Source organism: Scyliorhinus torazame, chromosome 20 (assembly GCF_047496885.1).
Source record: "Scyliorhinus torazame isolate Kashiwa2021f chromosome 20, sScyTor2.1, whole genome shotgun sequence".
Taxonomy (NCBI): domain Eukaryota; kingdom Metazoa; phylum Chordata; class Chondrichthyes; order Carcharhiniformes; family Scyliorhinidae; genus Scyliorhinus; species Scyliorhinus torazame.
This window is the reverse complement of record NC_092726.1, coordinates 4,323,681-4,349,690: the sequence shown is the minus strand read 5'-3', so window position 1 is coordinate 4,349,690 and position 26,010 is coordinate 4,323,681. Positions and strand designations below refer to the sequence as shown.

At 56.8% G+C, this 26,010-nt stretch overlaps 2 protein-coding genes across 2 annotated transcripts in view; both read right to left on the bottom strand.

Moving 5' to 3' along the window:
- Window positions 1-2,324, bottom strand: part of tgfa (transforming growth factor, alpha) — a 33,517-nt gene extending 31,193 nt beyond the window's left edge. Inside the window, exon 1 of the mRNA XM_072485577.1 lies at window positions 1,992-2,324. Coding sequence (XP_072341678.1) covers window positions 1,992-2,031 — 40 coding nt within the window. The 5' untranslated portion in view covers window positions 2,032-2,324. The remainder of the gene's footprint in view (window positions 1-1,991) is intronic.
- A 21,150-nt stretch (window positions 2,325-23,474) lies between these two features.
- Window positions 23,475-26,010, bottom strand: part of gmcl1 (germ cell-less, spermatogenesis associated) — a 99,601-nt gene continuing 97,065 nt past the window's right edge. The window contains exon 14 of the mRNA XM_072486098.1: window positions 23,475-24,747. Coding sequence (XP_072342199.1) covers window positions 24,619-24,747 — 129 coding nt within the window. The 3' untranslated portion in view covers window positions 23,475-24,618. The remainder of the gene's footprint in view (window positions 24,748-26,010) is intronic.

Here is a 26,010-nt window from a genome sequence, read left to right as displayed (position 1 = left end):
ACCACAGGGTTGGCGTCTCTGGGGCGGCTGATGGGGAAAGAGGCGTACGGGAAGATCCACACAATGCTGGAGAACGTTCCTGACCCAATCCTGCAGACATCTAATATCATCACACAGAGAGAGAGGGATCATGGAATCCTCGAATCCCGACAGACCGTGAGGAGGCCAACGGCTTCACCTGCACCCGCTCAAGAGCGCCCCCGCTGACAGGGTCGAGCAGCTCAGCCAATCCCAGCCAGCTCGGAAACCAATGGCGCCCAGCAGACAGGCCCCCAAGATTCGGGGGCGCTGATCGGGGAGGCTCCGAGATGCAGTGAGGGCCAGGAGGGATGTCCTGTTTCCCCCGAGGGTCTGGGAGTGCTGCCCGGGACGAGGCTGTGAGCGCCGGGAGTGTAGCCAGGAGGACAGGCCGCGAGTGCCGGTACACCGGGGCAGTACGAGTCAGTACGAACCCCCCTCCCAATGAAACCTTTCCACCCCCATGCAGACATCCACCCCCAAACTGCGCATGCGACCCCCTACCCTCCACCCCCCCCACCCGCCCCCCCCACCACGCGCCTGGCTAACGACACCCCCCTCTGCGTTTCCGCAGGAAAAGCTCTCCCCCAATCGGTGGGAGAGGGCCCAGACTGGCGGTGGGGTGCCGGACATAAGAAACTTCATCTCCTTTGAGGAGCGGGCCCTGGGGGTGACTGGGGTGGCCGAGGGCCAGGTGGTCACCAACGCGGAGGCTGGCGGACGCTGCAGAGGTGAGGAACCTCTTGTTATTGCCTTACTGACTGATCCATCCCTCCCACTGACCACATGACCATTCTCCCGCAGGTCCTCCAGCCGACGGAGCTAACCCATCCCGGGCGGCGGCCTCCCAGGAGAACACCTCGGAGGAGAGCTCCGAGGATGCCACGATCGAGGTTTCAGAGCGCAGGGCTTCCCACCCTGACTGCACTTCAGAACCACCTGAGAGACTGTGAAGTGCTTGAGAATGTCCTGAGCCCAATATCCCCCTTCGCCAGGTTACTGCTTAACCTGCAGCCTCACACACACAGGGTTTGACCCTTTTAGAGTTCGGGGGGGGGGGGGGGGGGAGCCCCACTGTCAACTCTGGGCATTAAATGTGGGCTTTTAACCCTCCCCCCGCCCTGCCCCAGCTGAGAAAGAGGAGAGTCTGCTCTCCCAAACTCCCAGAGAATTCACTGAGAGTGAGGAACATTCACCGCAGCTGGGCCGGAAACAGAGCTCTGTCAGAAAGAATTCACTTCAATCCTGCTCCCAGGCAAAGGCTCTCCCCAGACAACCCCGGGGAACTACCTGCTCGCTGTCTTGGGGAACAGGGCAATCGACATTCCGGTTTGACAATATGAAAATGAAATGAAAATCGCTTATTGTCACAAGTAGGCTTCAAATGAAGTTACTGTGAAAAGCCCCTAGTCGCCACATTCCGGCGCCTGTTCGGGGAGGCTGGTACGGGAATTGAACCCGCGCTGCTGGCCTGCCTTGGTCTGCTTTCAAAGCCAGCGATTTAGCCCTGTGCTAAACCAGCCCCATCCTTCCCAGTCAGCCTTCCTGGATGGCAGTTTCCACAGTCGATAATCGGCCTGCAGCCGCTTCCTGCTAACGAGCCGGTGATTTAAATCCTATTTGCAGAGCGGAGGTCGCCCGCACTCTGCTGTCCCCCGGAGCTACTTGGTTCAATTCGCCGGCTGACTGGAGATTTCTCCAGCTTCTTGAACGAGGGGGGAAGATGCCTGGCCCGCCAGCTGAGCAGGACCGCAGCCCGCAATCCTCTCTGTCCCGGACGAAACCGGCTGTTCTGGGAAGGGCAGGAAATACGAACTGCAAAACGCACAGGTACTGGCTTGCCCCTGTGGGTGAGATTCCGTCAACGCCAATCCACACAACACACTGAGGACAGAAACAGCATTTGCCAGCCCCCCATCAGCAGCAGCCCAAATTAAATAAATGTCCCCAAACGAGAAGCGATGATTCCTTACCGGAGAGGATTAGGATAACTTCCACCCAGGAACTGAACATTCTCCTTGACTGGGGTTGTCTGTACACACTGTGGATTGTGATGTTGTTGTGGGCTGTGCTGTACTTGGAGACAGAGAGAAAGAGAGAGAGCGTGTGTGCCTCGCCAGGCAAAAGAGAGAACCCTTTTAACTGATTCTTAAAGCTGCCCTGTCCTTGATCAGGCAAAGATTTGGAAAAGTCCCAGCGGATGACAGCCTGCCTGCGTGCGATTGGATCAGATCTCTGGTGGCATCTCTCTCTCGCTCTCTTGCCCTGCCCCGGTTTTCTATTTAATTCTGATCAACCAAAATGAGCTGACGTACATCAGAGGGTGACAAAGCCTGAGCCGTCACTGAGGCATGTCTCATTACTCAACCCGGAGCCTCACTCCAGCCTTTTCACAGGATGTGCAGGTTAGGTGGGTTGGCCAGGATGGAATTGCCAGGTCACGGGGACAGGGGGGGAGGGGGGGTCTGGGCCTGGGTGGGTCGGTGCAGGCTCGATGGGCTGAATGGCCTCCTTCTGCACTGTTGGGATTTGATGATTCCAGTCTATGATGGATATCTGACATTCACCGCGGCGGTCACGTTTGGTCCAGGCATCATTGTGAGAGAGGAGAAAATAACTTTTGATCCGATCATCCTTCAGTACCCCAGGGTTCCAATCGAGGAGACACATTTTGAAGTGTAGTTATGCTGTAATTAAGGAAACCTTACCCACACACTAATGCGATGTTGGGCAGATAATGTGTTTCTGGGGGTTTAACTGGGGATAAATGTTGACCAGGACACCGGGGAGAATCCGCCAGCACTTCTGCCGAATAGTGGCCCCAGGACCTGTTACAGACACGTGAGATGGCAAATGAGACATCAGTTTCATGTGTCACTGGTGTGACATTATGTAGAATGCCTCGAATACAAAGGGTTAATGTAATATCATAATTGACCACTAGATGGAGCTAGATGTAGAACTACATAAAGCACTGACTCTCAGGCTTCTGGGAGACGGCGAGAGAGAGGGCAGAGGAGAGTTATAGATACAGTGCAGAGACTAGTGGCAGTAGAGTGTAGATTGTAGATTACTACTTGCTGTAGGAGTAAGTGGTCGAGGTTGAATAAGTAGTGTAATAGATGTCAGCTTTGTTATTGAACTTAGCTTCTGTGGTTTTTGTGAACATTACAACACCCACCCTGATAACAGCATCACAAAAAACACAACTGGAAAGACAGCATTGGAAAGGCAATGCAGGACTCCCTCAGTACCAACCCACTAACAGAGCAGCACTCCCTCAGTACTGACCCACTAACAGTGCAGCACTCCCTCAGTACTGACCCTCTGACTGTGCAGCAGCCCCTCAGTACTGACCCTCTGACAGTGCGGCACTCCCTCAGTACTGACCCACTGACAGTGCAGCACTCCCTCAGTACTGACCCTCTGACAGTGCAGCACTCCCTCAGTACTGACCCTCTGACAGTGCGGCAGTCCCTCAGTACTGACCCTCTGACAATGCGGCACTCCCTCAGTACTGACCCTCTGACAGTGCGGCACTCCCTCAGTACTGACCCTCTGACAGTGCGGCACTCCCTCAGTACTGACCCTCTGACAGTGCGGCACTCTCTCAGTACTGACCCTCTGACAGTGCGGCACTCCCTCAGTACTGACCCTCTGACAGTGCGGCACTCCCTCAGCACTGACCCACTGACTGTGCGGCACTTCCTCAGCACTGACCCACTGACAGTGCGGCACTCCCTCAGTACTGACCCTCTGACAGTGCGGCACTCCCTCAGTACCGACCCTCTGACAGTGCAGCACTCCCTCAGTACTGACCCTCTGACAGTGCAGCACTCCCTCAGTACTGACCCTCTGACAGTGCCGCACTCCCTCAGTACTGACCCTCTGACAGTGCGGCACTCGCTCAGCACTGACCCTCTGACAGTGCGGCACTCCCTCAGTACTGATCCTCTGACAGTGCGGAGCTCCCTCAGTCCTGACCATCTGACAGTGCAGCATTCCCTCAGTACTGATCCTCTGACTGTGCAGCAGCCCCTCAGTACTGACCCCCTGACAGTGCAGCACTCCCTCAGTACTGACCCTCTGACAGTGCAGCACTCCCTCAGTACTGACCCTCTGACAGTGCGGAGCTCCCTCAGTACTGACCCTCTGTCAGTGCGGAGCTCCCTCAGTACTGACCCTCTGACAGTGCGGCACTCCCTCAGTACTGACCCCCTGACAGTGCAGCACTCCCTCAGTACTAACCCTCTGACAGTGCAGCACTCCCTCAGTACTGACCCTCTGACAGTGCGGCACTCCCACAGTACTGGCCCTCTGACAGTGCAGGACTCCCTCAGTACTGACCCTCTGACAGTGCGGCACTCCCTCAGTACTGACCCTCTGACAGTGCGGCACTCCCTCAGCACTGACCCACTGACTGTGCGGCACTCCCTCAGTACTGACCCTCTGACAATGCGGCACTCCCTCAGTACTGATCCTCTGACAGTGCGGAGCTCCCTCAGTCCTGACCCTCTGACAGTGCAGCATTCCCTCAGTACTGACCCTCTGACAGTGCGGCACGATCTCAGTACCGACCCTCTACCAGTGCGGCACTCCCTCAGTCCTGACCCTCTGACAGTGTTGCACTCCCTCAGCACTGACCCTCTGACCGTGCAGCGCTCCTTCAGCACTGATCCTCTGACAGTGCGGCACTCCCTCAGTACAGACCCTCTGACCGTGCAGCACTCCCTCAGTACTGACCCTCTGACAGTGCGGCACTCCCTCAGTACTGACCCTCTGACAGTGCAGCACTCCCTCAGTACTGACCCTCTGACAGTGCGGCACTCCCTCAGTACTGACCCTCTGACAGTGCGGCACTCCCTCAGTACTGATCCTCTGACAGTGCAGCACTCCCTCAATACTGACCCTCTGACAGTGCGGCAGTCCCTCAGTACTGACCCTCTGACAGTGCGGCACTCCCTCAGTACTGACCCTTTGACAGTGCGGCACTCCCTCAGTACTGACCCTCTGACAGTGCGGCACTCCCTCAGTACTGATCCTCTGACAGTGCAGCACTCCCTCAATACTGACCCTCTGACAGTGCGGCAGTCCCTCAGTACTGACCCTCTGACAGTGCGGCACTCCCTCAGTACTGACCCTTTGACAGTGCGGCACTCCCTCAGTACTGACCCTCTGACAGTGCGGCACTCCCTCAGTACTGATCCTCTGACAGTGCAGCACTCCCTCAATACTGACCCTCTGACAGTGCGGCAGTCCCTCAGTACTGACCCTCTGACAGTGCGGCACTCCCTCAGTACTGACCCTTTGACAGTGCGGCACTCCCTCAGTACTGACCCTCTGACAGTGCGGCACTCCCTCAGTACTGACCCTCTGACAGTGCAGCACTCCCTCAGTACTGACCCTCTGACAGTGCGGCACTCCCTCAGTACTGACCCTCTGACAGTGCGGCACTCCCTCAGTCCTGACCCTCTGACAGTGCGGCACTCCCTCAGTACTGACCCTCTGACAGTGCAGCACTCCCTCAGCACTGACCCTCTGACAGTGTTGCACTCCCTCAGCACTGACCCTCTGACAGTGCAGCACTCCATCAGTACTGACCCTCTGACAGTGCAGCACTCCCTCAGTACTGACCCTCTGACAGTGTTGCACTCCCTCAGCACTGACCCTCTGACAGTGCAGCACTCTATCAGTACTGACCCTCTGACAGTGCGGCACTCCATCAGTACTGACCCTCTGACAGTGCGGCACTCCCTCAGCACTAACCCTCTGACCGTGCAGCGCTCCCTCAGCACTGACCCTCTGACAGTGCGGCACTCCCTCAGTACTGACCCTCTGGCAGTGCGGCACTCCCTCAGCACTGACCCTCTGACCGTGCAGAGCTCCCTCAGCACTGACCCTCTGACAGTGCGGCACTCCCTCAGTACTGATCCTCTGACAGTGTTGCACTCCCTCAGTACTGACTCTCTGACAGTGCGGCACTCCCTCAGTACTGACCCTCTGACAGTGCGGCACTCCCTCAGTACTGACCCTCTGACATTGCAGCACTCCCTCAGTACTGACTCTATGACAGTGCAGCACTCCCTCAGTACTGACCCTCTGACAGTGCGGCACTCCCTCAGTACTGACCCTCTGACAGTGCAGCTCTCCCTCAGTACTGACCCTCTGACAGTGCGGCACTCCCTCAGTACTAACCCTCTGACAGTGCGGCGCTCCCTCAGTACCGACCCTCTGACAGTGCAGCACTCCCTCAGTACTGACCCTCTGACAGTGCGGAGTTCCCTCAGTACTGATCCTCTGTCAGTGCGGAGCTTCCTCAGTACTGACCCTCTGACAGTGTGGCACTCCCTCAGTACTGACCCTCTGACAGTGCAGCACTCCCTCAGTACTGACCCTCTGACAGTGCGGCACTCCCTCAGTACTGACCCTCTGACAGTGTTGCACTCCCGCAGCACTGACCCTCTGACAGTGCAGCACTCCCTCAGTGCTGACCGTCTGACAATGCAGCACTCCCTCAGCAGTGACCCTCTGACAGTGCAGCACTCCCTCAGTACTGACCCTCTGACAGTGCGGCACTCCCTCAGTACTGACCCTCTGACAGTGCGGCACTCCCTCAGTACTGACCCTCTGACTGGCGCGGCACTCCCTCAGCACTGACTCTCTGACAGTGCGGCGCTCCCTCCGTCCTGACCCTCTGACAGTGCGGCACTCCCTCAGTACTGATCCTCTGACAGTGCGGAGCTCCCTCAGTCCTGACCCTCTGACAGTGCAGCATTCCCTCAGTCCTGACCCTCTGACTGTGCAGCACTCCCTCAGTACTGACCCTCAGACAGTGCGGCACTCCCTCAGTACTGACCCTCTGACAGTGCGGCACTCCCTCAGTACTGACCCTCGGACAGTGCGCCACTCCCTCAGTACTGACCCTCTGACAGTGCGGCACTCCATCAGTACTGACCCTCTGTCAGTGCAGCACTTACTCAGTACAGACCCTCTGACAGTGCAGCACACCCTCAGTACTGACCCTCTGACAGTGCAGCACTCCCTCAGCACTGACCCTCTGACAATGCAGCACTCCCTCAGTACTGACCATCTGACAGTGCAGCACACCCTCAGTACTGACCCTCTGACAGTGCAGCACTCCCTCAGTACTGACCCTCTGACAGTGCGGAGCTCCCTCAGTACTGACCCTCTGACAGTGCGGAGCTCCCTCTGTACTGACCCACTGTCAGTGCAGCACTCCATCAGTACTGACCCTCTGACAGTGCAGAGCTCCCTCAGTACTGACCCTCTGTCAGTGCAGCACTCCCTCAGTACTGACCCTCAGACAGTGCGGAGCTCCCTCAGTACTGACCCTCTGACAGTGCAGCACTCCCTCAGTACTGACCCTCTGACAGTGCGGCACTCCCTCAGTACTGACCCTCTGACAGTGCAGCACTCCCTCAGTACTGACCCTCTGACAGTGTGGCACTCCCTCAGTACTGACCCTCTGACAGTGCGGCACTCCCTCAGTACTGACCCTCTGACAGTGTGGCACTCCCTCAGTACTGACCCTCTGACAGTGCAGCACTCCCTCAGTACTGACCCTCTGGCAGTGCGGCACTCCCTCAGTACTGACCCTCTGACAGTGCGGCACTCCCTCAGTACTGACCCTCTGACAGTGCGGCTCTCCCTCAGTACTGACCCTCTGACAGTGCGGCACTCCCTCAGTACTCACCCTCTGACAGTGCGGCTCTCCCTCAGTACTGACCCTCTGACACTGCGGCACTCCCTCAGTACTGACCCCCTGACAGTGCGGGGCTCCCTCAGTACTGACCCTCTGACAGTGCAGCACTCCCTCAGTACTGACCCTCTGACAGTGCGGCACTCCCTCAGTACTGACCCTCTGACAGTGCGGCACTCCCTCAGTACTGACCCTCTGACAGTGCGGCACTCGCTCAGTACTGACCCTCTGAAAGTGCGGCACTCCCTCAGTACTGACCCTCTGGCAGTAGAGCACTCCATCAGCACTGACGCTCTGACAGTGCGGCACTCCCTCAGTACTGACCCTCTGACAGTGCGGCACTCCCTCAGTACTGACCCTCTGACAGTGCGGAGCTCCCTCAGTGCTGACCCTCTAACAGTGCGGCACTCCCTCAGTACTGACCCTCAGACAGTGCAGCGCTCCCTCAGTACTGACCCTCTGACAGTGCAGCACTCCCTCAGTACTGACCCTCTGACAGTGCAGCACTCCCTCAGTACTGACCCTCTGACAGTGCGGCAATCCCTCAGTACTGACCCTCTGACAGCGCGGCGCTCCCTCAGTACTGACCCTTTGACAGTGCGGCGCTCCCTCAGTACTGACGCTCTGACAGTGCAGCACTCCCTCAGTACTGACCCTCTGACAGTGCAGCACTCCCTCAGTACTGACCCTCTGACAGTGCAGCACTCCCTCAGTACTGACCCTCTGACAGTGCGGCACTCCCTCAGTACTGACCCTCTGACAGTGCGGCACTCCCTCAGTACCGACCCTCTGACAGTGCAGCACTCCCTCAGTACTGACCCTCTGACAGTGCAGCACTCCCTCAGTACTGACCCTCTGACAGTGCCGCACTCCCTCAGTACTGACCCTCTGACAGTGCGGCACTCCCTCAGTACTGACCCTCTGACAGTGCAGCACTCCCTCAGTACTGACCCTCTGACAGTGCAGCACTCCCTCAGTACTGACCCTCTGACAGTGCAGCACTCCCTCAGTACTGACCCGCTGACAGTGCGGCACTCCCTCAGTACTGACCCTCTGACAGTGCAGCACTCCCTCAGTACTGACCCTCTGACAGTGCAGCACTCCCTCAGTACTGACCCTCTGACAGTGCCGCACTCCCTCAGTACTGACCCTCTGACAGTGCGGCACTCGCTCAGCACTGACCCTCTGACAGTGCGGCACTCCCTCAGTACTGATCCTCTGACAGTGCGGAGCTCCCTCAGTCCTGACCATCTGACAGTGCAGCATTCCCTCAGTACTGATCCTCTGACTGTGCAGCAGCCCCTCAGTACTGACCCCCTGACAGTGCAGCACTCCCTCAGTACTGACCCTCTGACAGTGCAGCACTCCCTCAGTACTGACCCTCTGACAGTGCGGAGCTCCCTCAGTACTGACCCTCTGTCAGTGCGGAGCTCCCTCAGTACTGACCCTCTGACAGTGCGGCACTCCCTCAGTACTGACCCCCTGACAGTGCAGCACTCCCTCAGTACTAACCCTCTGACAGTGCAGCACTCCCTCAGTACTGACCCTCTGACAGTGCGGCACTCCCACAGTACTGGCCCTCTGACAGTGCAGGACTCCCTCAGTACTGACCCTCTGACAGTGCGGCACTCCCTCAGTACTGACCCTCTGACAGTGCGGCACTCCCTCAGCACTGACCCACTGACTGTGCGGCACTCCCTCAGTACTGACCCTCTGACAATGCGGCACTCCCTCAGTACTGATCCTCTGACAGTGCGGAGCTCCCTCAGTCCTGACCCTCTGACAGTGCAGCATTCCCTCAGTACTGACCCTCTGACAGTGCGGCACGATCTCAGTACCGACCCTCTACCAGTGCGGCACTCCCTCAGTCCTGACCCTCTGACAGTGTTGCACTCCCTCAGCACTGACCCTCTGACCGTGCAGCGCTCCTTCAGCACTGATCCTCTGACAGTGCGGCACTCCCTCAGTACAGACCCTCTGACCGTGCAGCACTCCCTCAGTACTGACCCTCTGACAGTGCGGCACTCCCTCAGTACTGACCCTCTGACAGTGCAGCACTCCCTCAGTACTGACCCTCTGACAGTGCGGCACTCCCTCAGTACTGACCCTCTGACAGTGCGGCACTCCCTCAGTACTGATCCTCTGACAGTGCAGCACTCCCTCAATACTGACCCTCTGACAGTGCGGCAGTCCCTCAGTACTGACCCTCTGACAGTGCGGCACTCCCTCAGTACTGACCCTTTGACAGTGCGGCACTCCCTCAGTACTGACCCTCTGACAGTGCGGCACTCCCTCAGTACTGATCCTCTGACAGTGCAGCACTCCCTCAATACTGACCCTCTGACAGTGCGGCAGTCCCTCAGTACTGACCCTCTGACAGTGCGGCACTCCCTCAGTACTGACCCTTTGACAGTGCGGCACTCCCTCAGTACTGACCCTCTGACAGTGCGGCACTCCCTCAGTACTGATCCTCTGACAGTGCAGCACTCCCTCAATACTGACCCTCTGACAGTGCGGCAGTCCCTCAGTACTGACCCTCTGACAGTGCGGCACTCCCTCAGTACTGACCCTTTGACAGTGCGGCACTCCCTCAGTACTGACCCTCTGACAGTGCGGCACTCCCTCAGTACTGACCCTCTGACAGTGCAGCACTCCCTCAGTACTGACCCTCTGACAGTGCGGCACTCCCTCAGTACTGACCCTCTGACAGTGCGGCACTCCCTCAGTCCTGACCCTCTGACAGTGCGGCACTCCCTCAGTACTGACCCTCTGACAGTGCAGCACTCCCTCAGCACTGACCCTCTGACAGTGTTGCACTCCCTCAGCACTGACCCTCTGACAGTGCAGCACTCCATCAGTACTGACCCTCTGACAGTGCAGCACTCCCTCAGTACTGACCCTCTGACAGTGTTGCACTCCCTCAGCACTGACCCTCTGACAGTGCAGCACTCTATCAGTACTGACCCTCTGACAGTGCGGCACTCCATCAGTACTGACCCTCTGACAGTGCGGCACTCCCTCAGCACTAACCCTCTGACCGTGCAGCGCTCCCTCAGCACTGACCCTCTGACAGTGCGGCACTCCCTCAGTACTGACCCTCTGGCAGTGCGGCACTCCCTCAGCACTGACCCTCTGACCGTGCAGAGCTCCCTCAGCACTGACCCTCTGACAGTGCGGCACTCCCTCAGTACTGATCCTCTGACAGTGTTGCACTCCCTCAGTACTGACTCTCTGACAGTGCGGCACTCCCTCAGTACTGACCCTCTGACAGTGCGGCACTCCCTCAGTACTGACCCTCTGACATTGCAGCACTCCCTCAGTACTGACTCTATGACAGTGCAGCACTCCCTCAGTACTGACCCTCTGACAGTGCGGCACTCCCTCAGTACTGACCCTCTGACAGTGCAGCTCTCCCTCAGTACTGACCCTCTGACAGTGCGGCACTCCCTCAGTACTAACCCTCTGACAGTGCGGCGCTCCCTCAGTACCGACCCTCTGACAGTGCAGCACTCCCTCAGTACTGACCCTCTGACAGTGCGGAGTTCCCTCAGTACTGATCCTCTGTCAGTGCGGAGCTTCCTCAGTACTGACCCTCTGACAGTGTGGCACTCCCTCAGTACTGACCCTCTGACAGTGCAGCACTCCCTCAGTACTGACCCTCTGACAGTGCGGCACTCCCTCAGTACTGACCCTCTGACAGTGTTGCACTCCCGCAGCACTGACCCTCTGACAGTGCAGCACTCCCTCAGTGCTGACCGTCTGACAATGCAGCACTCCCTCAGCAGTGACCCTCTGACAGTGCAGCACTCCCTCAGTACTGACCCTCTGACAGTGCGGCACTCCCTCAGTACTGACCCTCTGACAGTGCGGCACTCCCTCAGTACTGACCCTCTGACTGGCGCGGCACTCCCTCAGCACTGACTCTCTGACAGTGCGGCGCTCCCTCCGTCCTGACCCTCTGACAGTGCGGCACTCCCTCAGTACTGATCCTCTGACAGTGCGGAGCTCCCTCAGTCCTGACCCTCTGACAGTGCAGCATTCCCTCAGTCCTGACCCTCTGACTGTGCAGCACTCCCTCAGTACTGACCCTCAGACAGTGCGGCACTCCCTCAGTACTGACCCTCTGACAGTGCGGCACTCCCTCAGTACTGACCCTCGGACAGTGCGCCACTCCCTCAGTACTGACCCTCTGACAGTGCGGCACTCCATCAGTACTGACCCTCTGTCAGTGCAGCACTTACTCAGTACAGACCCTCTGACAGTGCAGCACACCCTCAGTACTGACCCTCTGACAGTGCAGCACTCCCTCAGCACTGACCCTCTGACAATGCAGCACTCCCTCAGTACTGACCATCTGACAGTGCAGCACACCCTCAGTACTGACCCTCTGACAGTGCAGCACTCCCTCAGTACTGACCCTCTGACAGTGCGGAGCTCCCTCAGTACTGACCCTCTGACAGTGCGGAGCTCCCTCTGTACTGACCCACTGTCAGTGCAGCACTCCATCAGTACTGACCCTCTGACAGTGCAGAGCTCCCTCAGTACTGACCCTCTGTCAGTGCAGCACTCCCTCAGTACTGACCCTCAGACAGTGCGGAGCTCCCTCAGTACTGACCCTCTGACAGTGCAGCACTCCCTCAGTACTGACCCTCTGACAGTGCGGCACTCCCTCAGTACTGACCCTCTGACAGTGCAGCACTCCCTCAGTACTGACCCTCTGACAGTGTGGCACTCCCTCAGTACTGACCCTCTGACAGTGCGGCACTCCCTCAGTACTGACCCTCTGACAGTGTGGCACTCCCTCAGTACTGACCCTCTGACAGTGCAGCACTCCCTCAGTACTGACCCTCTGGCAGTGCGGCACTCCCTCAGTACTGACCCTCTGACAGTGCGGCACTCCCTCAGTACTGACCCTCTGACAGTGCGGCTCTCCCTCAGTACTGACCCTCTGACAGTGCGGCACTCCCTCAGTACTCACCCTCTGACAGTGCGGCTCTCCCTCAGTACTGACCCTCTGACACTGCGGCACTCCCTCAGTACTGACCCCCTGACAGTGCGGGGCTCCCTCAGTACTGACCCTCTGACAGTGCAGCACTCCCTCAGTACTGACCCTCTGACAGTGCGGCACTCCCTCAGTACTGACCCTCTGACAGTGCGGCACTCCCTCAGTACTGACCCTCTGACAGTGCGGCACTCGCTCAGTACTGACCCTCTGAAAGTGCGGCACTCCCTCAGTACTGACCCTCTGGCAGTAGAGCACTCCATCAGCACTGACCCTCTGACAGTGCGGCACTCCCTCAGTACTGACCCTCTGACAGTGCGGCACTCCCTCAGTACTGACCCTCTGACAGTGCGGAGCTCCCTCAGTGCTGACCCTCTAACAGTGCGGCACTCCCTCAGTACTGACCCTCAGACAGTGCAGCGCTCCCTCAGTACTGACCCTCTGACAGTGCAGCACTCCCTCAGTACTGACCCTCTGACAGTGCAGCACTCCCTCAGTACTGACCCTCTGACAGTGCGGCAATCCCTCAGTACTGACCCTCTGACAGCGCGGCGCTCCCTCAGTACTGACCCTTTGACAGTGCGGCGCTCCCTCAGTACTGACGCTCTGACAGTGCAGCACTCCCTCAGTACTGACCCTCTGACAGTGCAGCACTCCCTCAGTACTGACCCTCTGACAGTGCAGCACTCCCTCAGTACTGACCCTCTGACAGTGCAGCACTCCCTCAGTACTGACCCGCTGACAGTGCGGCACTCCCTCAGTACTGACCCTCTGACAGTGCAGCACTCCCTCAGTACTGACCCTCTGACAGTGCAGCACTCCCTCAGTACTGACCCTCTGACAGTGCGGCACTCCCTCAGTACTGACCCTCTGACAGTGCGGAGCTCCCTCTGTACTGACCCTCTGACAGTGCAGCACTCCCTCAGTACTGACCCTCTGACAGCGCAGCACTCCCTCAGTACTGACCCTCTGACAGTGCGGAGCTCTCTCAGTACTGACCCTCTGTCAGTGCAGCACTCCCTCAGTACTGACCCTCTGACAGTGCGGCACTCCCTCAGTACTGACTCTCAGACAGTGCGGAGCTCCCTCTGTACTGACCGCCTGACAGTGCAGCACTCCCTCAGTACTGACCCTCTGACAGTGCGGCACTCCCTCAGTACTGACCCTCTGACAGTGCGGCACTCCCTCAGTACTGACCCTCTGACAGTGCGGCACTCCCTCAGTGCTGTCCCTCTGACAATGCAGCACTCCCTCAGTACTGACCCTCTGACAGTGCAGCACTCCCTCAGTACTGACCCTCTGACAGTGTGGCACTCCCTCAGTACTGACCCTCTGACAGTGCAGCACCCCCTCAGTACTGACCCTCTGACAGTGTTGCACTCCCTCAGCACTGACCCTCTGACAGTGCGGAGCTCCCTCAGTACTGACCCTCTGACAGTGCGGAACTCCCTCAGTACTGACCCTCTGACAGTGCGGGGCTCCCTCAGTACTGACCCACTGACAGTGCAGCACTCCCTCAGTACTGACCCTCTGACAGTGCGGCACTCCCTCAGTACTGACCCTCTGACAGTGCAGCACTCCCTCAGTACTGATCCTCTGACAGTGCGGAGCTCCCTCAGTACTGACCCTCTGACAGTGCAGCATTCCCTCAGTACTGACCCTCTGACAGTGCAGTGCTCCCTCAGTACTGATCCTCTGACAGTGCGGAGCTCCCTCAGTACTCAACCTCTGACAGTGCAGCACTCCCTCAGTACTGACCCTCTGACAGTGCGGCACTCCCTCAGTACTGACCCTCTGACAGTGCGGCACTTTCTCAGTACTGACCCCCTGACAGTGCGGCACTCCCTCAGTCCTGGCCATCTGACAGTGTGGCACTCCCTCAGTACTGACCCTCTGACAGTGCGGCACTCCCTCAGTACTGACCCTCTGACAGTGCAGCACTCCCTCAGTACTGACACTCTGACAGTGCAGCACTCCCTCAGTACTGACCCTCTGACAGTGCGGCACTCCCTCAGTACTGACCCTCTGACAGTGCAGCACTCCCTCAGTACTGACCCTCTGACAGTGCGGCACTCCCTCAGTACTGACCCTCTGACAGTGCGGAGCTCCCTCTGTGCTGACCCTCTGACAGTGCAGCACTCCCTCAGTACTGACCCTCTGACAGTGTGGCACTCCCTCAGTACTGAACCTCTGACAGTGCAGCACTTCCTAATACTGACCCTCTGACAGTGTGGCACTCCCTCGGTACTGACCCTCTGACAGTGCAGCACTCCCTCAGTACTGACCCTCTGACAGTGTAGCACTCCCTAAGCACTGACCCTCTGACAGTGCGGCACTCCCTCAGTACTGACCCGCTGACAGTGCAGCACTCCCTCAGTACTGACCCTCTGACAGTGCAGTGCTCCCTCAGTACTGACCCTCTGACAGTGCAGCACTCCCTCAGTACTGACCCTCTGACAGTGTGGCACTCCCTCGGTACTGACCCTCTGACAGTGCAGCACTCCCTCAGTACTGACCCTCTGACAGTGCGGCACTCCCTCAGTACTGACCCTCTGACAGTGCGGCACTCCCTCAGCACTGACCCTCTGACAGTGCCAACTCCCTCAGTGCTGACCCTCTGACAGGGCAGCACTCCCTCAGTACTGAACCTCTGACAGTGCGGCACTCCCTCAGTACTGACCCTCTGACAGTGCAGTGCTCCCTCAGTACTGACCCTCTGACAGTGTGGCACTCCCTCAGTCCTGACCCTCTGACAGTGCGGCACTCCCATCAGTACTGACCCTCTGTCAGTGCAGCACTCCCTCAGTACTGACCCTCTGACAGTGCGGCACTCCCTCAGTACTGACCCTCTGACAGTGTTGCACTCCCTCAGCTCTGACCCTCTGACAGTGCGGCACTCCCTCAGTACTGACCCTCTGACAGTAGAGCACTCTATCAGCACTGACCCTCTGACAGTGTGGCACTCCCTCAGTACTGACCCTCTGACAGTGCGGCACTCCCTCACTACTGACCCTCTGACAGTGCGGCACTCCCTCAGTACTGACCCTCTGACAGTGCGGCACTCCCTCAGTACTGACCCTCTGACAGTGCAGCACTCCCTCAGTACTGACCCTCTGACAGTGCAGCACTCCCTCAGTACTGACCCTCTGACAGTGCGGCAATCCCTCAGTACTGACCCTCTGACAGTGCGGCACTCCCTCAGTACTGACCCTCTGACAGTGCGGCACTCCCTCAGTCCTGACCCTCTGACAGTGCGGGGCTCCCTCAGTACTGACCCTCTGACAGTGCGGCGCTCCCTCAGTACTGACCCTCTGACAGTGCAGCACTCCCTCAGTACTGACCCTCTGACAGTGCGGCATTCCCTCAGTACTGACCCTCTGACAGTGCGGCACTCCCTCAGTACTGACCCTCTGACAGTGCGGCACTCCCTCAGTACTGACCCTCTGACAGTGCGGCACTCCCTCAGTACTGACCCTCTGACAGTGCGGCACTCCCTCAGTACTGACCCTCTGACAGTGCGGCACTCCCTCAGTACCGACCCTCTGACAGTGTGGCACTCCCTCAGTACCGACCCTCTGACAGTGCGCACTCCCTCAGTACTGACCCTCTGACAGTGCGGCACTCCCTCAGTACTAACCCTCTGACAGTGCGGCACTCCCTCAGTACTGACACTCTGACAGTGCGGCACTCCCTCAGTACTGACCCTCTGACAGTGTGGCACTCCCTCAGTACTGACCCTCTGACAGTGCTGCACTCCCTCAGTACTGACCCTCTGACAGTGCGGCACTCCCTCAGTACTGACCCTCTGACAGTGCGGCACTCCCTCAGTACTGACCCTCTGACAGTGCGGCACTCCCTCAGTACTGACCCTCTGACAGTGCGGCACTCCCTCAGTACTGACCCTCTGACAGTGCGGCACTCCCTCAGTACTGACCCTCTGACAGTGTGGCACTCCCTCAGTACTGACCCTCTGACAGTGCGGCACTCCCTCAGTACTGACCCTCTGACAGTGCGGCACTCCCTCAGTACTGACCCTCTGACAGTGCGGCACTCCCTCAGTACTGACCCTCTGACAGTGCGGCACTCCCTCAGTACTGATCCTCTGACAGTGCGGCACTCCCTCAGTACTGACCCTCTGACAGTGCGGCACTCCCTCAGTACTGACCCTCTGACAGTGCGGCACTCCCTCAGTACTGACCCTCTGACAGTGCGGCACTCCCTCAGTACTGACCCTCTGACAGTGCGGCACTCCCTCAGTACTGATCCTCTGACAGTGCGGCACTCCCTCAGTACTGACCCTCTGACAGTGCAGCACTCCCTCAGTACTGATCCTCTGACAGTGCGGCACTCCCTCAGTACTGACCCTCTGACAGTGCGGCACTCCCTCAGTACTGACCCTCTGACAGTGCGGCACTCCCTCAGTAGTGACCCTCTGACAGTGCGGCACTCCCTCAGTACTGACCCTCTGACAGTGCGGCACTCCCTCAGTACTGACCCTCTGACAGTGCGGCACTCCCTCAGTACTGACCCTCTGACAGTGCGGCACTCCCTCAGTACTGACCCTCTAACAGTGCAGCGCTCCCTCAGTACTGACCCTGTGACAGTGCGGGGCTCCCTCAGTACTGACCCTCTGACAGGGCAGCACTCCCTCAGTAGTGACCCTCTGACAGTGCAGCACTCCCTCAGTACTGACCCTCTGACAGTGCGGCACTCCCTCAGTACTGACCCTCTGACAGTGCAGCACTCCCTCAATACTGACCCTCTGACAGTGCAGCACTCCCTCAGTACTGACCCTCTGACAGTGCGGCACTCCCTCAGTACTGACCCTGTGACAGTGCGGGGCTCCCTCAGTACTGACCCTCTGACAGTGCGGCACTCCCTCAGTACTGACCCTCTGACAGTGCGGCACTCCCTCAGTACTGACCCTCTGACAGTGCAGCACTCCCTCAATACTGACCCTCTGACAGTGCGGCACTCCCTCAGTACTGCATTGGGGGTGTGAGTCTAGAGTTTGTGCTCAAGCCTAAATACCGTTAGAGTCTGTAGCCCGTGCTATCTGTTGAGATACGAGTGACGCCTCAATTTGCGAACGTACAATGAACAGTGAGGCCTCACTACGTTTGCCAACCCTATTCGGAGGGAATGCACTCGTCTGATCTTCATCTGACTGATGTCAGACCCTGCTGCCGTTTCTGTGACCCATGTTGTGTAGCCCAAGGCTGCCCCCTTCTGGAACAGTGTGAACTTGCACATGGTCCCCCCCAAGCAGCAATAGCAAACAGTATCAGCTCAGTCTGTGTACCCACAGCTTCCCAGAGCAAACATTGCCATTCCGAGTGGGAGCACTGTCCAAGAGCCCACCACGGCTGAGAGGCTCGGACATCCACATCTGTTTGGCAGGAGAAGGGGTAAAAATGCATGCAGATCCAGACGCTGCAATCTGCCAAGAGAACTGATAACATCAATTGCTATCTGCCTTGGTCAGTCGTTGTGAGGAAGCGGGGGTACCCGGTGGTCAGTTAGCTCCGCAATGGTCATGTGCTCGATTGGCACGAGGGTTTGCTTTTTGCTGCACTGGGGGGAATGAGTGAAGAAGCTGTGGCCATTTGACTGCATCCAGTTCTGTGACTGTTCCTGCACAGTGCCTGACCGCAATGCTGGTGGACCTGGCTTTCAGTGCAAAACACCAGCTGCACAGAGACACACATAGGAAATAGGAGCAGGAGGCCATTCGGCCCTTCGAGCCTGCTCCGCCATCATTATGATCATGGCTGACCATCAAGTTCAATACCCTGATTGCGCCTTCCCCCCCATATCCCTGGATCCCTTTAACCCCAAGAGCTGTATCTAAGTCCTGCTTGAAATTACACAGCGTTTTGGCCTCAGCTACTTTCTGCGGGAGCGAATTCCACAGATTCACCGCTCCCTGGGTGAAGAAATGTCTCCTCACCTCAGTCCTAAAAGGTTTACCCCTTATCCTCAAACTCTGACCCCTAGTTCTGGACTCCCCCACCATCGGGGACATTCTTTCTGAATCTACCCTGTCTGATCGGTGTTTATAAGTTTCCATGCGATCCCCTCTCACTCTTCTAAACTCCAATGAATATAATCCTAACCGATTTAGTCTCTCCTCATATGACAGTCCCGCCACCCCAGGATTCAGCCTGGTCCTTCGCTGCATTCCCTCCATAGCAAGAACATCCTTCCTCAGATAAGGACACCAAAACTGCCCACAATACCCCAGGTGCGGCCTCACCAAGGCCCTGTGTAATTGTCAGTAAAACATCCCTATTCCTACACTCTAATCCTCTCACTATATTGCCTGCTGTACCTGAGCGCTTACTTTCAGCGACTGATGCACGAGGACACCGAGGTCTCGCTGAGTATCCGCCTCTCTCAATTTACACCCATTCAAATAATAATCTGCCTTCCTGTTTTTGCGACCGAAGGGATAACCTCCCATTTATCCACATTATACTGCATCTGCCATGCATGTGCGCACTCACTCAGCCTGTCCAAATCCCGCTGAAGCATCTCTGCAGCCTCCTCACAGCTCACCCTCCCACCCAACTTGGTGTCATCTGTAAATGTGGAGATATGACATTTTGTTCCCTCTCTAAATCAGGGCGGCACGGGAGCACAGTGGTTAGCTCTGTTGCTTCACAGCGCCAGTGACCCGGGTTCGATTCCCGGTTTGGGTCACTGTCTGTGTGGAGTCTGCACGTTCTCCCCGTGTCTGCGTGGGTTTCCTCCGGGTGCTCCGGTTTCCTCCCACAAGTCCCGAAAGACGTGCTTGTTAGGTGAATTGGACATTCTGAATTCTCGCTCTGCGTACCCGAACAGGCGCCGGAGTGTGGCGACTAGGGGCTTTTCACAGTAACTTCATTGCGGTGCTAATGTAAGCCGTCTTGTGACAACCTATGTGCCCACTCAGCCTGTCCAGATCCTGCTGAAACATCTCTGTATCCCCCTCACAGCTCACCCAACTTGGCGATGACAAAGTTGGAGATATTACATTTAGTTCCCTCGTCCAAATCATTAATATACAATGTGAGCAGGATGCGGAGGAGTTTGATCGCATGGAGAGGAGTCAAGGATCCGATGCTGTGTGTGCGAACAAATGAGATGAATTCAGGGTACTTTCCGTTGCACAGGGGAAGGAGGCAGAGGTGCTCCATGTCCCCCCTGACAGTAGAGCGCTTGGGTAAATGGAGGGGGATGGGGGGGGGGCGGGGGGAGGGAGCACAAGGTGTCCCTGTCTGCGGATGACTGTTGCTGTATATCGCCAACCCGGGCCCATCAGTGGGGGATATATTGGGACCGCTTTGGAGATTTGGGGCTTTTTCAGGCTACAACGTAAATTTGGGAAACAGCAAGTGGTTGTGTGGTATCCTCTCTGGGGCGGGTGATTGCGGGTTGGGGGAGTTGCCATTTCGGAATCTGGGAGTGCAGGTGGCACGGGAGTGGGCCCTGTTCCCGAAGTTGAACTTTCCGAGTCCGGTGGGCATGGTTAAAACAGGCCAGTCGAGGTGGGACAGTCTTCCCCTGTCGTTGGCAGGCCGCTAAGATGAGTATCTTGCCGCGGTTTTTAATTTTTGTTCCGGTGCCTACCGGTCTTTTTACCAAAATCGTGGCTAGGTCGGTCTTGTCGTCTGTGTGGGCGGGGAAGGTGGCTCGGATTGGGAGGCGTTTCAGAGAGAGCGACAATCGGGGTGTCCCTCCCAAACCTGTTATACTATTATTGGGCGGCGATCGCTGAGAAGGTACGAGGTTGGAGGAGGGAGACGGAGGCTTTGTGGGTGAGGATGGAGGCAGGCTGTGGTAAGATGTCAGAGTTACAGGCACTGGCAACGCTGCTCTCCAGCTTGCCCCATGCAAGTACTCTGTGAGTCCGGTGGTGGTGGTCACGCTGAAGAGGTGGAGGCAATTTCAGCAGCACTTTAGGTTGTGGTGGCGGGGGTCGAAGTAGATCGCACAGAACCATGGGTTTGAGCCAGCGAGGATGCTTGCTAGGTTTCGGGGATGGGAGGAGCGAGGGGTGACGGAAATGAAGGGCTTGTTTCTCGAAGGGCAGTTTGCGAGTTTGGAGGAGCTGGGGGAGAAGTTTGGGATCCCGCGGCGAGAGGTTTTTAAGGTGCGTGCAGGTCTCGCGAAAAAGGTTTTTACGACTTTTCCGGTGGCACACCCCTCCTCGGTGTTGCTGTGGGTGATGGGGCGAGAGAGGGGGCTCACCCCGGCAATCTATGGGAGGGGTTTGGGGGGAGGATATGGTGTCTCTAGAGGGGGTCAATTCTCAGTGGGGAGGAGGAATTGTGGTTGGCGCTGGAGGAGGGGCTGCGGTCTGAGGTGTTGCCGAGGCGAATGCTTCAACCTCGTGTGCGAGGCTGGGGCTGAGACAACGAAAGGTAGTGCATCGGGCGCATCTGGCGAAGCTTAGGATGACGTGGTTGGATGAGGGGGTGGAGGATATTTGTGAGCGGTGTGGTGGGGGGGCAGCCAATCATGTTACACAGGTTCTGGTCCTGCCTGAAGTTAGAGGAAGTTTGGAGGTCGTTCCTGCAGCCGATTGAGAGCCCAGACGGCTAGCGGCCGTATTCAGGGAGTCAGATTTGCTGGAGTTTCAGACTGGAGTGGGGGCGGATGTCTCAGCCTTCACCTCGTTGATCGCATGCCGGCAGGTCCTGTTGGGGTGGAGGTAGGCTTCTCTACCCTGTGTCTCAGTGTGGCTGGGGGATTTGCACTTGGAAATGGTGAAATTTGCTGTGACGGGGGTGAGTGAGGGGTTCGATACGAGATGGGGTTTATTTATACTGCATATCAAGGAGCTGGTAACCGTCAGCTGCTGGGAGGGGGGAGGAGGGGGCGAGGTTGGATAGGGTGTTTGGGGGGCTGGGTTTAGAGTTTTGTGTTGGGTTTACTTTGTAATGTTATGTATTTTAAATGTAAAAATTAGAATAAAAATACTTGAAAAGAACCAGATATAATGTGGACAGTTGGGGTCCCAGCACAGATGCCGAGAATAATAATCTTTATTGTCACCAGTAGGCTTACACTAACACTGCAATGAAGTTACTGTGAAAAGCCCCTAGTCACCACATTCCGGTGCCTGTTCGGGTACACTGAGGGAGAATTCAGAATGTCCAATTCACCTAACAAGCACTTCTTTCGGAACAAGTGCGACCCTCCTTAAGAGCGCCCTCACCTAAGCCCAGTCCCCCACTCTATCACCGTAACCCAACCTAAACTGCACATCTTTGGACACTACTGCGCAATTTATCACGGCCAATCCACTGAACCTGCACATCTTTGGACTGTGGGAGGAAACCGGAGCACCCGGAGGAAACCCACGCACACACGGGGAGAACGTGCAGACTCCGCACAGACAGTGACCCCAGGCTGGAATCGAACCCGGGTCCCTGGCCCTCAGAGGCAGCAACGCTAACCACTGTACTGCCCATGTCTTCCCTCTCTCCTAATGGTCGAGGAGACTGAGGGAGGACCCAGACGCTGTTCAGGCGTCGGCGCGGCAATGCACCCATTTCGGGTCACTCATGAGAGCACCTGAAGGGGACGACTTGGCCCCTCAAGCCAGATCGACCTCAACTTTACCTTTCAGTCCTCATATCGCTCAGTTCTCCCCGATCGCAAACATCTGTCAACTTCAGCCTCCAGTGTTATCTCTCGTTCTTCTCGACCCGGGAGCACGCACTTCTCGTCCACTCCCATCTCTCCTCTCATTCCAGGAATCTCCGAGTCCCCTTCACTCACTGCAACGTGTCAACACAGACCTGCTGCTCTGAATGGCCTCATCGCCCGCTCCAGGTATTGAACAGCCCCCCGGGTCACCGGGCCCTCGGCAGCGAAGCACCGGAATGGGGTGGGGATTTTGGAACAGGTGCAGGGGTTGGAATGTAATTTCCCCTCGAGAGACAGGGATCTTTCGCCCGACTCCACGCTGTTTGTCCGAAAGATTCCCTGTCCGCTTGACTCATCAGGAAAGCACTGTGGTGATCCACTGTAATAGCTGTAAGGTAGGACCTGCACTACAGGTTCGCAGCAGGAGGCACGCATCTGACTGTAATAAAGCCACAGTTGTCCCCAACTTTAGTCTTTGTGTAATTGATCATGCATCAACCATTTCACTCCAATGGTCTGAAGCTCACTGCATTGGACATTGGATCCCTGAATCCCTCTCGCTCCGACCTCGAGTATTCCCAATTTTCATTGCACCTCTGTTGCCGGGCCCCAGGCTCTGGAATTCGCTCCCGAAACCTCTCCGCCCCTTTCTCTCCTCCTGAACCCCTAGCTCTTCGACCATGATTTTGGCCATCTGTCCTCACGTCTCCTTACCGTCAAATGTGATTTGTTAACGTACGGTTGGAGTTCCTCGGGACATTTTCGCACAACAATGGTGCTGTACAAATGCAAAGTGCCGTCTTTGCTTCTGGAGAAGACAGTTAAAGACTGGGTCAGTGAACAGTGAGGCTTGGGATGGGAGTTTTACAGAGGGAGGGAGGGAGGCAGGTCAGAATCGATGGGGGACCTCCAGCAGAACCCTGTCTTTGCTGCACACTGCAACCCAACCTCTCAATCGCACCCCCGCCCCCCCCCCCCAAAGCGGTACGATCTGGCCACAGAGTGATCGCAAGGGCCACACCTCCACCTTGTACTCTCTCCCCTCTCACTGAAATAAATCCCTTTCGCCTGGACTCAAGAAAAAAAGCAAACGGTGACCAGGGTTAAGCTCTTTAATGGTTACCCAACACAGTGTGTCGCTCACACACACAGCAAACTTTGCAATTCAATGCTGCAAACCGTTCAGAATGGGACAGCTGCTTCATGTTCTCCTCACTCTCAGAGGCGCAGAGGGGAAAAACACATCCTAATATCATCCAGCTTTCCACACGCTCAGGTGAATTGAGTGGAATTTGTATTTATTTACACAGTAGGAGGATTGGACAGTCTGAGATGGCTTTTGGTTAAAAAAAAAAGTAACACTTGTATTTCCAATCTGCTACCTGTGGAGGGCAGTGTGGCTCTGCCAAGAGCTGAGTGCTGTGCAGAACGGGGGTTGAAGGAAGGCTGTTCCGGTGATCCGGGCGAGCAGGCCGCCAAGATGTTGTCTGAAACCGCTTCTCTGATCCTGATTCTGGAATGAGGGATAAGAGGGGGCGGCCCGCACCCCCTCCCAGTGTCGAAGCCGCTCGCGGCTGCCTGGGTCGCAGGGGTGACAACCCCACTCAATGCCCCCGTGTCTGGGTGGTGCGGGGAGGGGTGCAAATCTGCGCCCGCAATCGTCCAGGCTGGCAGCGAGTAAACCGGCAGCGTCTGCTGAATTCAGCTCCCATCACCCTGCGCTCTGTCGTCCGCCGTCAACCTCTCCCCAGCTCGCTGTGGAAGATCGGGAACAAGAACTGCAGGGCTGTCCGTGCACAAGTCCCAGGAAGGAGGAGGCGCCAGCAACGGCTCGGGGGCTGTGCGGGAGAAGCCTGGGGGTGGGAGGGAGGCGACGTTTAAGTTCCCGTTCCTGCCGAAGGTCGGTGTAAGAACGATACAGTCGCCCAAGAGCAGCACGTCAGCCCGATCGCAAACTTCGTCGCGACACCTGCTCTGCACTTTGGAGACAGTGAGGCACGGGCAGGTTGCTGTGGAAGCATGCCCGCATTCCCGATCCTGCCAGCGTGCACGCTCTTCCGTGCAAGTGTCCCCTGCAGCTTGATCAGGCCAGGTCGCAATAAACGTCGCAGGAGGCTGTACAAACCGGGGTAGCCGGTGGTTCTGGGTGGCATTTCCCCAGGGAGTAGTGAACTGGCGCTACTCCGCCACCATTTCAAAGCAGGGCGAAGCCGCTCGGGGACAGAGATTTCTGAAGGGCCCCTCAGTTTTCACCGTCTACCGGCTGCTCATCAGGTTCAGGCTTTGGCTCTGCCGACGTGTAACGGAAATTGCAGCAAATGTAGAGTGGGAACATCAGGAGCCTGCTGTCCAGATTCAGTACAATCTGTTCCTGCATTCAAACACAAACCAGTGTAAGCAACAGAGTGGGGAGCATGGTAACAAGAGTGAGCTTAATAAAGGCTGGCAAACACGGAAACTCTGTGTCATTACAAACCTTCTGAGCCAATCTGTCTGAAAATAAAAGTCAGCCGGGGCTTGGGATTTGGGATGATTTTGACAGTTATGGAATAATTTGGGAATCTTAATAATAATCTTCATTGTCACAAGTAGGCTTACATTAACACTGCAATGAAGTTACTGTGAAAAGCCACTAGTCGCCAAATTCCGGCACCTGTTCGGGTACACAGAGGGAGAATTCGGAATGTCCAATTCATCTAACAGCACGTCTTTCGGGACTTGTGGGAGGAAACCGGAGCCCCCGGAGGAAACCCACGCAGACACGGGGAGAAGGTGCAGACTCCACACAGACAGTAATCCAAGCCGGGAATCACACCCGATCCCTGGCGCGGTGAAGCAACAGTGCTAACCACTGTGCCTCACAGATCTGGGGATAAGTTATGATTTGCGATGAGTGGGTGGGGAGGTTAGGATCTTCTGAATGCGGACTCACACAGTCAATCTGGAGTTCAGTGTTCAGATAATGCTGTCTTTCAATTGAGACATTTAATTCAGACTGCCTGTTAGATGGACTTCTGCGAGCCCCTGACACGACCTGAAGAGAAGCAAGGCAGGTCTTCCTCCCGGCATGGAATACATTCTCTATGGATCAGAGTGAGACAGGTGACGGGAGGAGGGGAGTCTTCCTTTGATCGTTTGGGAACTCAGAACGACAATCTTTCGTTCCTCCAGCGTGACGTGCAAAGGGATTCGGTCTCTGCACGTGAGTTAAGAATGAAATGGTTATTTTGTGATCCTCAGTCCGTGTCCAGCCTGGTTTTCAAATCCAGAGTTTAACCGACTGACTGAATCAGACATCTGCCCAATTCTTTCACTTCCACGTGTTTGGAATCTCAACCAGCAAATTATATCTCGTGGCCAATCAACAGCCAATCGGCTTTGGGAAAATCGAAATGAAATGAAAATCGCTTATTGTCACAAGTAGGCTTCAAATGAAGTTACTGTGAAAAGCCCCTAGTCGCCACATTCCGGTGCCTGTTCGGGGAGGCCGGTACAGGAATTGAACCGTGCTGCTGGCCTGCCTTGGTCTGCTTTCAAAGCCAGCGATTTATACCCTGTGCTAAACCAGCCCCGAGTGATCCCATTGCACATTGCCATTTCGTCCCTTGGGTATCGAAGCAGAGGTACCCCCAGC